The sequence below is a fragment of the Pholcus phalangioides genome, unplaced genomic scaffold (assembly GCF_987345545.1).
Source record: "Pholcus phalangioides strain wild (caught in Gottingen) unplaced genomic scaffold, Ppha-v1.0 ptg000022l_1, whole genome shotgun sequence".
Lineage (NCBI taxonomy): Eukaryota > Metazoa > Arthropoda > Arachnida > Araneae > Pholcidae > Pholcus > Pholcus phalangioides.
In genome coordinates this window covers 4,698,505-4,713,137 of record NW_028301615.1, presented here as the reverse complement: position 1 = coordinate 4,713,137, position 14,633 = coordinate 4,698,505, and the positions used below count along the sequence as shown (strand labels likewise).

The following is a 14,633-nucleotide window of genomic DNA, read 5'->3' as shown; positions in this document are numbered from 1 at the left end:
GCATGTGCGTGCTAACGACTGTCAATATGGCGATCAGGGACAAACAGCTACCGAAGGGGAAAAAAACAGGCCGAGGCGTGATAACGTCACAGCATCGAAAATATCGTGGGCGAAGACTTTCTGCTCTAGAAAGTATTGGTGTGGCAGGATTAGGTGGTGTTGCATGTCATTGAAGATCTCCAGCTTGATGCGCAGAATCCAACAATATAGGTGAGACGCCTGGTGAATTGTTCATCTCCGACATTGGGGTGACAGACAAATTAAAAGCCAATGATGTTTGCGTAGGCCCTTTAGCAGTGGAACACATGGAGCGCAGCCATTGGCTTCGTCTGGGTGGATTGGGACAGGTATATCGGATAAAAGATGGGCCTCTGTCACACATTATTGGAGAATCTACACTACTGTTCCGAGAAGCCTGTGCATCGTCAGTTAGCGTCTCTTCGTGATTTGACTAATATTGTCAAGATTCCCAAAAATAGTTGCAAGTTTTTCTGTCGATTTCTGGTTTGCTAAAACATTTTTCAGCTATTTAAAGTGTTCGGAGGATGTGTGACTTATTTTACACTGTTTTTGCACAATAAGTGACAAAAAAAAGTAACAAAAACAGGACAAATAATGGGAATGTGACGTATGGTAACAATGTTCAGATTTCACCATCTAGCACTAAATTTAGTAGGAAACAATTGATTCAACAATGCCAAGAAATGACGTAGTCCCAAATTGAAATATATACAAAAAATTCCAGTTTAAAATATGGTCTGCCTATATAGTAGTGATATAAACACACAATGGTATGCAGTTAAGGTTATTCTCAAATATATTAATGACGCAATATGAATAAAATGTCACAATCTCAGAAAATAAATACATTATGAGTACCATAGGGCCATCATACCACAAAATGTATGATCATGTGAGACACTATGATATGATATATAGATGCATACAATAGACACTGTTTTTTTTCTACATTCTACATCTCGCAAAATTTTAAAATAATATGGTCACCAACCTATTACGGGACTGAGTAATAATCAATGGTTAAATGGTCCACAGGGTACTCAACACTGTTATATGACTTATACATCCATACAATCAGCATATAATGTAAATATACAATGTGCAGATTTTCAATTTAAATTATGGTCTGTCTTCAAATATGGAACTATAGAGTCTAGCTTGCATTCAATTTATAACCTCCAAGTTACAACCCTGTATAATTTTAGCAAGCCTTTGTCCCTGGCCACGTTGCTTAGATAATGGCAACCAAATGTCAAAACCAATGTTGTAATAAGCATTCAAAAATATATATCTTGAATAATAATCATCTCGGAACATAAATAAAGCCAGATTCTGAATCAACAAAAATAATGAATTTTTTAAGACAAACGTTCCGGTTGGATCATAACAATGAAACCTTATAAACCTATTACGTAAGAGAAATTGTTTTGGCTAACAAAGGTGAGGCCGCAGTGTTCAGCTTTCAGAAACGTTTGGCTCCAAATGTTTTGGGTATATTGTTATGAATTTTTTCCAAAGATTTTTTTTTTAGTGATTTCCGTACTTACGGCTCCCGAACATTTCACACCACACGGCCGTGTTAGCCCTAACACCTAGCAACCGCGTGGCATTACCAATATTGAAAACTTTCTTTCAATTCACTCAATTGCACAATTTTATGTATACACTGTTTCTCCTATACACTTAATCAATGCTTATAACACATATACTGCTCGTTGTGTCCTAATATACACATAAAAAAATGTAATTTTTATTCGAGCATGAAAATAATCAAAGTTCCTTCATTATGACTTGACTGGACCTATTCGAAAATCAAACCTAACCCTGACTTGTGACTGAAAAGTGATATCTATTGTAAACTTTATAAGACTTGCTCCACATAAGTGCAGGCGCTTGCCAACCTTTTGATTTTGACCTATTTACATCACACAAGTTTACATAATCATATTATTCAAAATTGCTTGAAACACAGTGACACTTGCTATTGATTGCAAGTTTATAATCCTATCACCATTCTCCCAGCACATTAATTCAAATAACCCTTTTATTGAAATCACTATCACTTTAGAAGCGATCTGGGTCAATTAATACTGATAAGTCACATAGAACAAGGTGACGATGAACACTAGAATCCTACCATGAGGGTTGTACGGAGTGGAAAAGAACCTTCATACAGATATCATTCTGATTGATGGCCAGTCAGTCATAAACAGGGATATGGCCAAAGGCTAGGATTCCCAAATTGTGCTTCGTCAAGGATTTCTGGGTGTTCCACAAAGATATTGAAAAATCAATAAATCATTTTTTCCCAAGAGTATTCCAAAAATTTACATCCATACTATGTTAAAGCTGGGAGCTCTATCAGTGAAAGCAAATGTTATTAATATGGTAAAATGTATGGAGTAAACATCAGATATTGTTTTTGAACTAAACTTTGCATTTGTTTGACCAAAAAATTTCTTTAGTTATTTTTTCTCAGGTTGATCCCTTGTGCCAAAAACAAAATTTTCCCTTAAGAAACTTTGAAGTTGCATCACAATATAAGCTGACTTTTCGATAATATTTGTTCTTCTTGCAATTTGATTTCTTGGGACCACAAATAGAATTAGCTTGAGGCCCCTTCCCCAGGATTTGGCACCCAGGCTTCCGACAATGTATAAAATAACTTGCAAACAGTTTCCGGGTTATTAGGCCATGGTCTAGGAGATTTTCTTCCTGACGTTTCGCCCACATCTGTGGCAGGCATCATCTGAGGTTTCCCACATATGTTCTGCAACGGCTGAACTTTCCGTTTTACCCAGGCGGCAGCTCCTCTGGTGTTCCTTTATTCTTGGAAGGAAGGAACACCAGAGGAGCTGCCGCCTGGGTAAAACGAAAAGTTCAGCCATTGCAGAACATATGTGGGAAACCGGCCACAAAATTAAATTTGAAAAGACCGAGGTAATATCGTCGGAGGTGCACTATCATGCTCGTCTTCATAGAGAAGCCATTGAAATATTCAAGTACCACAACATGAATCGAAAGGAAGAGACGATGAAGGTGCATCCCACTTGGGTCCTGGTACTTCAGCGACGCATAGAGTCAAGATGTGCCCCCGATGAATGCCAGAGAGAAAATGACCTCGACAGCCAATCGTCGCCAGACACCACTTGCAGCCAATCGGCGCACAACACATCCACACAAGCCAACCAATGTGGTTCTTCTGCGGCTGATCAAGTCTCAGAAATGCATATAGAGAACAAGTCGATGACAGTAGATGTACGAAGCCTTTCTCGCTTGCCGTGGAGACTTATGTCCAAATAACCTCAGATGATGCCTGCCATAGATGTGGGCTAAACATCAGGAAGAAAATCTCCTAGACCATGGCCTAATAACCCGGAAACCGTTTGCAAGTCATTTAACGCCGGCCATGAAAGCCTCAGACAATATTTCAATGTATAAAATAGTGTCAAACTATGCAAATTGCCGCTCACCTGCAGAACAATGAATTACCTTCAATCACTGTTTCCAGCTATTTTTTTACAAAAACAAAACCACTTCTTTGATTTATGCGTGCCTTATGTTAATTATTTTTTAAATTTCATCGATTTTCTCTTAGGGGAAACATTTATGTATCCTTTAACAGAATGGAAAAGTTCGCGAAAGAGCATATTACGGTAGAACCTTTCAATAACTGACTTCACTGGGAACGAAATTTTCGTCCACTAACGCGGACTGCCTGTTTTTAGGGAGGTACAATATAGCAATTGATTCCTATATGTTACTGTGTTTAAAAGTGATACAATGGTGGTTTTGCATAACCATCAATCGTATCGATAAAGAAATTTTGATTAAATTTTGCTTCATTTACCACTTCTACTGGCGATTATGCAATCCTCAAGTAAAGTTGGAAACTGATAAATATAGAAAAATTCATAACCTACCTTTCTTCTCTTCATTAAACCAGTTAATTATTTTTATACCCGAACATGATAGTTACACTATGCATATTTTGCAATAAAAATTGAATTAAATTAAAATAAGTGTAAAGAGAAGAAATAAATGTTCAAAACAGCATTATGTTGGCTTTCTTTACATATATCAACAAGTGTAAACAAAACCACTAGTACCATTTGGAATCAGCATCCTGGACAACAGTCATGTTATTATGGTCGTGGATTGCCACATTTACCAATGCAAGCTTGGGACTATACTTAATCACCTTTGAATATGATTAACTCTCGATTTATGAACAAAAATTCCAGTTTGGGATAAAACAAATTATAGTTTGGGGAAAAAAATTAGTTTGCCTGATTAATGTGTCTGCTAATGGGGAGTGAAATACATTAAAGTCCTATCCCATGGGACCAGGAATCAGAGAAGTGCCCATTAAGGAAAGGTGTCTGCTAACATATGCAGTTCTTTACTTCATATATATATGTATATAAAAACTGTGTATTTTATTTACTGCCAAAATTTTAAAGTGCTAGAAAAATAATTTTTCTGCTACAAAAATCAAATTTCCATTTTCCACCCCTGCACTCTATATCCCAAGTCCTTCTGTGTCACCTCTGGACCACCGGTGACTATGGGAAAAAGTGGTCATCATGTCAGTGAAATCTTTGCATCTCCATGCTCTGGTGACATTTCTTGAGGGGTGATGGTACCAATTGCTGCGTTATTCAATGTGATGGGGAGGGGTGATCTGTTGTAAGGTGTGTCCAAAAAAACTGAATTTTTATTTTCGAATCGCTATAGTGGGGAAAAATTGCCTCCTTTAATAAGAAGAAAAATGACGTAAAAAATTTTAAAATTGGTTTATATCTTCCGGTCGCGCATCGAACTTGAAGTTTATGAAAATTTATGAAATCGGGCATTTTTCTTAAATTTTTTAATATTAGATAAAATTCTATGATCAACACGCAAAAGTTTGTTACGCTTATTTTATGGTTCAATAAAGTAAAATAGATTAAAACATCATTAATATTTTAATGTTTATTGGTTGCGCAGCCTGTTCGAAAAAAAGGAATTTACCAAATTTTTGCTGGTTTCATTGTGCAGCTTTTTGTCCATTTTGTCAGAATAAAACGACCCAGAATTCATCACTTGGAGGTGGCTGCACATCGAGTTCCACCCACACGCAACCCAATCAACCATCCAAACTAGGCGTGTGCAATTCACACTATATTTGAAAAATAGTTATTACAATTGACTAGAATTCGGTGGTCTGACCTTTGGAAGAAATCAAGCATGACTGATTTTGATAATAGCGTTGATCTGTGATGTAGCTATCTCTATCTCCATGTAACATCCTTTAGTTGAGGCCTTTGTAACAATTTAGGCATATCCCTCAACTGTCTGAGTCTGACTGGATCACTTGTAAACTGCACGTGGAAAGACCACTATAGTGAATCGTTGATCTACTCCATTTCAACGAAATTCCTCTCCGTCATATTTTTTTCCCGTATATAGATGGTGCAATGAATCAATGAACGTCAGGACTCTGCCATCTGTCTTATCCTGCTGCCGAGATCTCTTCCAGTCCAGCTTCGTTACGAGTCTGGAACAAAATATGTGCACCTGACAATCTGAGCCGTATTTATTGTTGTGCGGGAATGTTTAGTGCTGTCATCTAAATTTGAAATTATGAGTGAAGTGAAATGATTGAATATTTGTACCGTTGTAGGCCTGTTGCTCTCTATGGCAAGATTTTTTAACAGGGAAATCAGCTCGCATTCGCACCTTGGAGTCGGGAACCACAGATGTAGATGGTGCATCTACAGGGCCAAAATCTTTTTCTGGGCCCATTTGATAACAGCTTACTGAATGTGAAAGCTCTCTGTGTTGGAGTATGAATCTGTAGATTGTTGGTTTCTAGAAGTAGACAGAAAGATGCTGAGAAAAGACGAGTAGTACTGTATTTATTAGGCATATCCAAAACAATAAAGCCAGGAAATTTTCCAGGGGATTTGTAAGTTCGAGATCCTGGTTGTCTGTCACATTCTAGATGGCTAAATGCGGCCAATAGAGTGCTAAGGTTATAGGAATACTTAAGTTAGCCAAATCCTTTTGAGAACCAGAAGTTCTCTTCATCTTGAAATCGTACGTGCCTCTGTGGTTCCACATGAAAAAAACAAGTATTTCAATGATGAGCTAAACATGTTTTTCCAGTAGTTCAAAAATTGTGGTATTTGTTTGATGAGAGAGAGAGTATATTAAAGTTGTTAATCCTAGTAGTTGAACCCAATGCGTTCTTTGGACACCCTGAAAATTTACTGTTGGCTATGATTGTTGATGAAATTCGAGAGAACTTGGATATAGAAGAACTTTAACTTTTTTATACCCAGATGGTACTTTAAAGTACCAGGGTAAGTAAATTTGTTTCGAACTGACTAATTTTTTTCAGTTTCTCTTTAATTAGAACTAAAATGACTTACCAAATAATTTACATGATAACTATTTGTTATTGACATCACATTTATGCTTTTATTTTAATTTATTTTAATTTTCCTCTTATTCTACTTCTCACAATGTCAGATATAAAGGGTTAAAGCAAGACAATCCGTCTTTAAAGGAAAAACCATTAGATACTTTGTGCTACGTAACAAAAACTTTAAAGCTACAGAATACACACTGGAATTATTAACCGGAATACTTGCTTGTTGTATCCTTCCCCCAATGCTACGGGAAGTATGTGATGATGATATATTATTCATCAAATCTGACATCGGAGGCATCGAAAGGCTTTACGACGGACTCAGACAGTCGAGGGATGTATCAAACTTGTTACTGAGGCCTGAAATAAAGTATATAGGCACGAGAAGCTTAAACATCAGATCTACGTTATTATCAAGATCAGTTTTATGAATGATTTCTCCCAAAAGTCATATTTTGAACGTGTTAATTTTGATGACTAGCTTTGATATACTGTATAATATAAATTATACGCACACGTCTATTTCGGTGATTGGGTTGCGTGTGTGTGAAACTGGACATGCAACCACCTCCTTGTGATGAATTCTGGGTCGTTTGTTCTAACAAAACGGGCGAAGAGTTACACAACGTAACTTGAAGCAAACAAAACAAAAATTTGGTGAATTCCTTTTTTTCGAACACGTTGCGCAACCAAGGAACATTGAAATATTAATGATGTTTTAGTTTATTTTACTTTATTCGACCATAAAATGAACATAACAAACAATAGCGTGCGATCCTAGAATTTCAAGTAATATTAAGAAATTTCAGAAAAATGTTCAATTCCGTCAATTTCCATAAACTTCAAGTCCGATGCACGACCGGAAGATATCAATCGATTTTTAAATTTTTTACATTGTTTTTCTTCTTATTAAAGGAGGCCACTATAGCGATTTGAAAATAAACATTTCATTTTTTTCGACCCACCCTAGTGATCTGTTCTCCTAGTAACTGGAGTTAGTTTATCATGAACTTGCTCCAGGTTGTTCTCAAGAAATCTTGAAAGATCCCCCCCCCCCCAATAGTCTTAGATGATTGTTGATCCCTCACAACCTTTTGGTAGCACTCCTTGAATAATTCTACCCTCAGTTTAACCATGTGAAACTGGCATGTGTGCAGGCAGGCAGTTACACAATGAAGTGGGCTGCGCACTGCCCCGCATAGTCATCTATCATAGCTTGTCATCTTTATTGCTCCAGGTAGGTCGGAATTGAAGAATGGTGTGAGAAAAACAATTTTTTTTTTTCTCTGGCCCATTCCACTAGTTTCAGATTTACACTGGGCAGCTCTATTTATTCTTTGTCTCCGGATCATCCCAGAACTTCTGCCAACTTGTCCACATCCTTCCACAAAAACTTGCAGAAATGCTCAGATATGAAGCAACTCTCTTGGAAAAAGAGCAGGTAAAATTATCTATCATTTTACCTTGTGGTAGAATAACTAGGATCAAGTAAAAATTAGCGTGAAAAAAAGTTCAGAAAACTGGCAATTTGACTTAATAAAAAAATTACTCTTGGTTTCTAAAAACAGCATTTCTATCAAAACCCGGACATCTGGCCATGGCATACATTCAAACTAAATCGTGGTTGCACACAGTTCAAGCGTGACTTCTGACATTGACTTTAGTGCTCCGCAAATAGTTTTTTGCCCAAAAAACTGCTCTGTGACTCTTGAGAATCACTGGTCTAAGGAAAGAAGAGAATGCTATCTATATATTAAATTGAATAATTAGAATATGCTGAATTATTGCAAATTTAGTTACACTTGGAAGCTTCATTGAAAATCTGTTTAGATTCTTTAAGTAATCATCTTTTGGGGAGAAAGCAAAAAAATCTGAACTTTCTGCGACTGATATTTGAGAGGTATTTCGCAAAATGAGTCATATAAATGAAAAAGAACTAGTATTATTTTCCTATCCCTTCTGGCTGGGAGCACAAAAAATCACCTTATAACTGAGAGAAACGTATAAGTGAGAGATCACTGTATAAAATATTTTTTTAAAACTGATTCAAAAAAAAAACCATCAGGATATTTAAGTGCCTTAAATTAAAATTTTAAACAGATCAAATTAAATAAAATTTACTGTGGTTTTATTATTTTACGTTCTATGGAATATCATATATGAGTAAAGGATATTGTCTTTGTGCAGCCATTCATCGTAAGATTACTAAGGTTATTTGATTTATGGGACTGATGCAATTTTTCTCCATGTTTCACCTGCTTGAATGACTTTTTGATAAAACTTGTCAACCATGTTGACAGAATGACCTTTGAAGCATTGTTGTAGATGAAATTTGTGTGTAAGCTCTTTTTCTCCCCTCCAAATTTTGATCCAGTATTGCATTAAATTTATATTTAGATGAAGGTAAAACAGTCTACTAAATTTCATTGCGCGATGATTTTAGGGTGCATTGTAAAAAAAAATCATGTAAATTTGATCAAGGTTATGGGAAAATTTGTTTGTTTGATATTTCTAGGCTAGTGAGTTATGCTCCTAAGTCACAAAGATCTGCTATGTATAATGAAGACATAGGTCCAGCTCCTGAAGTTGAAAATATTATTTCGGTGAATGAGCCTTCTAATTTGGAAGGTGATTCCTCTGATGATGGGGAAGGAGATGGCGATACTGTTTCAACAAAATTAAAAAATCGTCATAATCAAGAGTCAGAGTATGAAGAACCTAATGAGGAAGAAAAAATAAAGGACACAGGTTAGTTATCATTCCTTTTATTTGAAATACAGCCATTTGCTTACTTGCAAATGTTTCAGAAATGAATCAGATGTTTTGGACCTGAAAAAATAGTTGAAGAAAAACAGAACAATTTTCAACATTCTTTTGGTGTGAGTGCTGAAACTTGCTGTTTGTAATTACTTTTTGAACTCGTCACATAAATAAAAAAAAATTAATATTTTGTATTTTAGTATTATGATTATTGATATAGAGTTAAAACTCATTATGAGGTAAAATTAAACCTCCTAATAATCACTATTTTTTGCATGTTCTACAAACTGAACAATTCAAAACTGAACTTGTCAATTTCTGGAAGAAAAGGACTTAAGAAATAAATAAAAACGGGGTTGATAGGGTTCCAGCTCTGTGGCCTCAGATGGTTATTGGTTTTTTTTTCACACTGTAAATTCCCTATGAAGGGCCCCATGAAAAATCTGACTAGGGTCTACAAGAGATCCCAGCCTAGGGGCCCTGCTGTAGATGCTGGGCCATGATCACATCTGAGTAAGCCCCTCAAGCCTTCTAAATCATGTTTTTAAAAATCCAAATGCTATGTGGGGTAGGCTAAAAAATACAGTATTGTAGAAATACTATCATTTTTCAATTACAGCAACATAAATAGAAATGTTAGTTTTGAAAGAAGATTTCTCTTCTGCATTTTGCATTACAGCTGTGTAATTTAATGAGATGCACCATTAAACAAGGGTATTTAGGGGGGTAAGTTTAATATTGCATGATATGAGAGGGCCATCATAATGCTTACACATGGTTCGAGAGGCACGCCTTTGGTATATGATTAAAATCAAATCACACAATGGAAAAAAATAATAGTTAACACAATGTACTAGATATACCTTAACGTGGAGTTACTTGGGTTCAGATTGTGCTCATTTCTGCATTATCTCCTTTAGGAATTAAAATTTTTTACCAAAAGTTACCACTAGAAAGGTTTTTTTTTCAAGGATACAAATACAACTCCACTCCTATTAACAGGCAAAATGCCCAACAAAGTGGCTGAGGAAAAAGATGTATATAACAAATATGGATGTCATATATTTCAAAAATACAGCAATTCAATTAAAATGCAATTACAAACAATATATATATATATATATATACATGATAAAATATTATACAATGCCCATAAAGAATATGTATGGTTGTCTTATTCCAAGTATATGGATAGCTTCTCGATTTACCCCAACATATCATATTTTTTAAACGTGTCAATTGTGTTGGAATAGCTAACCCCCTGAGGTAGTAAAATTCTATCTATTAACAACCCCATTTAGAGCAAAATTCTCTGCGAAACCATAACCATGCATTGTCCCTTACCAATCGATACTGGTTTCCCCTTGTAAAAGCAGTCGATTGACGGTGTAATAATAATTCATGGTCTATCCTATCCATCCCATCGAAAATTTTGAACACTTTGATCATATCTCCCCGACATCTGTGTTCATCCGATGTAAGCATGTTAAAAAAAATCAAGTCTGTCTTCATAACTCAAGCCCCGTGTGCTGATAAGGACACGTGTAGCTCTTCTCTGCACCCCTTCAACCAAGTCTATGTCTCTCTGTAGGTATGGTATCCAAAACCTTACAGCATACTCCAGTCCAGGACGAACTAAGCCTCAAAAAAGTGGGAGAATGACTTTAGGAGAACGCGAAGATACTTTTTTGAAAATGAAACCAAGCATTCTATTTACTTTTTTGGCCACCGCTGAACAATGTTCAGAAAACCGAGGCCACTCGTCAATGAGAATTCCCAAATCTGTGACCCCAGTTGCATCCGAGGTAGTGACACCAGTCAACTAGTAAGAGACCCGTGGGTTATTCGAATCAAAATGAGCAACCATGCACTTTTCAATGCTAAACGGCATGCTCCATTCATTTGCCCATATTGCAATCCTGTTTAAGTGGGTCTCTGGAGTAACTCCCTATCGCTTTGATTCTTGATTACCTCCATTAGCTTCACGTCATCTGCTAATTTGCTAACAATCCCATTGATACCTTGATCAAGTTTATCTATAGAAAGAGAAAAAGTATGGACCCAATGACATTGCCTTGAGGAACTCCATTTGTGACCATGGGCAGAGATACGGGGTCGTGGCGGAGCATTGCCCCCCAGCGCCAAAGGTGGAGTCGACTGATCTAATGTATATATGAATTGACATCATCATCATGCCCCCCCCCCCCAGACTTCCAAGTCTATCTCCGCCTATGCTTGTGACACCTGTCCAACCAGAAAATTCCCCATTCACCATAACTCGTTGCGACCTATCTCTTAACCACGATTCTATCCAATTCAGCAAGTTGCCACCAATCTCATATAAACGCTTCAAGAGTTTACCATGTTCGACCCTATCGAATGCCATCTGGAAATCGAGATAAACAACATTACATTTTTTCCCTTACTTAAAGCCCTCATTATGTGATCATAGAAGCAAAGGAGAGGTTAGTCTCACATGACTTCCCCTTTCTGAACCCATGCTGATTATCCAACAATACATTATTCTTGTCTATCCACTTCACCAATTGTCTTTTGGTATTAATTTCCAAAATTTTTGAGAGGGAGCTCTTCAAATTCACTGGACGATAATTGGACACAGTTTCTCTACTACCCTTAAATATTGGAACAACATTAGCAAGTTTCCAATCCCTTGGAATGATACCCTCAGCAACACTACTCCTGTATATCTATGCAACTGGCTCCAAAAATTCATTAGCGCATTCCCTGAGGACCCTGGGATAGATATCATCTGGTCCTGGTGCTTTGTTAGCACATACATTTTTTAGAAGATTTAGGACCGCCACGTCTTCCACTTGAATATTGTTGAATGTTTTATTACCCGACACAACACCCATATATTGAATATCATTATCTCTAATTATCACACATTTTAATTTGTCCTGTGATTTAGAGTCAATCGAGAAGCCATTCAAGTCAGTGATGGGTAATTCCCCGTCAATATTGTTGCTATTGTCATTAACTAACCCGCATTCCCGTCTACATGGTCTGGCAGTAAAAAACCTGACCTAAGCCTATCATAAACCTCCCAGACCCCCTCCTATTCAAATGAATCCTATCCCAACAAAGCCACCTATTGTTAAATGCGGGTAGCTCCAAGGATGTGATCCCAAGTGAGGAGCAAATGTCCTTCAGGCCTAAATTGAAATTGTGGATCCACTCTAACCTGATTTGTTCCTGCCCACTGGATTACTCACACGGGGAGCTTTCGACGATGAAAAATGTCTCGAACATTGCTAATCTTTCCCCCAGAAAAACAACAGCACTCGAAAATCCCTATACACTCTGTTCCCCAGTTCTCTAACCATAGAATCACAGATGATTAAACCTCCATCACTATCCCCCTCTAACTCATCCATGATCACCCATTCGCTCTCTAAACTGTCGTTCGTGGAGATTGCTTCTTCATGAACAGGTGGCTCGACGACAAGTGGCTCCATTATAACCGGGCCCTCTAAAACCCTAACTTTTTTCGTAACGCTTTGACCTTGAGTTCCAACTTTGCCTTATCCAAACACCCCTTACACTTGAAACTAGAAACCATCAGCTACTATCCCCCTCATAGGTATACACTGAATTTTCTGGAGGAGGATTCAGATTTTTTCCCTTTTGGGGGTTTACGTTTTTTCTTCCAAAATAACACTATCGATATTTACCCCAACATGTTTATCTTTTTTTTTTAACGTGTTAATTTTGTTAGAATTTATTACCCCTGAGAAGTAAGCTATTCGATTTATTAACAACCCTATCAGAGAATACCCTGCGACACCATAACCCAGAATTGTCCTTTACCAATTGATACCTTGTAATCTAATGTACCAATCTTTACCCCTTGTGAAAGCAGTCTAATTATGTTGTACTAATAATTCATGATGCATCCTCACCATAGGCGTACACAGAATTTTCTCAAGGGGGGTTTCAATTTTTTTTCAGTGGGGTTTAAGTTTTTTTCTGCCAAATAGCACTATATAATCTTGGCTTGGGGGGGGGGGGGTTAGAAAACCTAGCCCCCCTTTGCCTACGCCAATGATCCCTCTAGATCAGAGAAACCTCCTTTCACAAGCTCTACACAACATTAGTTGAGGTTGAGGCATACTATTGCAAAAAACTAGATAATTATACTTAAAAATAGGAAAATGAGAAACATTAACAGAAAATGAAAATAACGTAAAATACATTACGATGCAAAATATATGTAAAAGATTGTGCGAAAAAAATAAAATAAAATAAAATGCTCAACATTGAATCGCAAAAAAATATATATGTATATAAAGAATGAAATACACCCGTAAAAAAGGTATTGAGCTACAAAGTACAATTTATACTTATTAGTATTAGCTAACTATCTCTATTCACTACACTAAAACAATAGGGCCCAAGTGAAATAAAATTACTTAGAGTACCCGGGAAAAAGTATACACTGTTCTCTAACACTAACGTCCAAAAAACCCATGAATTTATATCAAAGAAGAGGGGAAAAACACGAACCTGGTGAAAGTACAATAAAATGAGATGGTTTATTTGTTTATTTTTGGTTCTATTATGATTACAGGGCTTCCACTCGTCCCACTTTTTGTACAATATCCTACTTTTGTCCTATTTTTCCTACTTTTTTTACCAAATCCTATCTACAAAATTTGTGTAATTGAGCTGGGAATCATTAATATATTGCCAAATAGTACAAATGTTGTAGATTACAATTAATGATTCTGCCAAAGTATAAATTGTATCCTTTTCAAGGGTATTTGGGGGGGGGGGGGTGTATGTGGACCATTTGGTTTATTAATTTTTCATTTGCTTAGTTTGAGGGTTCAACAAGTAGAGTAGCCATTAAAACTTCTGTCTGGATGGAAAAAAAAATTTGTATTTACTACTCCATAGTCTTGGATAGTAACAAACATATATCATTCAAAATTATGGTCCACATTTCATGTATAGGTGAAGCAACAGTTTGCATTACAAAGCAGTTGGATGTATAGGCCTATTCTAGTTTTGGTGATTCTGATGCAACCCAACAGCATTCCATTGTCTAGGGCATGCAGAATCATAAACAATGTATACAATACTCAACAAAGAACTAGAAATGAAAGTGCTTCATTTTTCAAAAAGAGTTTCCTAACCTTTTTTGTTCCATCACCCCCCTTCAGAAATTTTTTTCCCATCGCAATCTAACTCATAGGATCCTATGTTATACCTGTAGCTACTACGGCCCCCTTGAACATTCCATAGCTCCCCAGGGAGCGTTAATGCCCACATTGGGAATCATTGGTTTAGACTATCCATGTCATCAATGGTTATTCTTTTTCCTGAAATAACTAATATAAAATACTGTCTTCAAGTCACCCCACAATTCTTAAACATTTCACTAATGAAGCAACTATTAATTAACAAATTCATT

The 14,633-nt window shown here is 36.6% G+C and overlaps 1 protein-coding gene across 1 annotated transcript in view; it reads left to right on the top strand.

The window, feature by feature from the left end:
* Polr1A (RNA polymerase I subunit RpI1) overlaps positions 1 to 14,633 on the top strand; it is a 553,279-nt gene that overhangs the window by 470,159 nt on the left and 68,487 nt on the right. Inside the window, exon 26 of the mRNA XM_089249700.1 lies at positions 8,952 to 9,184. Within this exon, the coding sequence (XP_089105826.1) occupies positions 8,952 to 9,184 (233 nt within the window). The remainder of the gene's footprint in view (positions 1 to 8,951; positions 9,185 to 14,633) is intronic.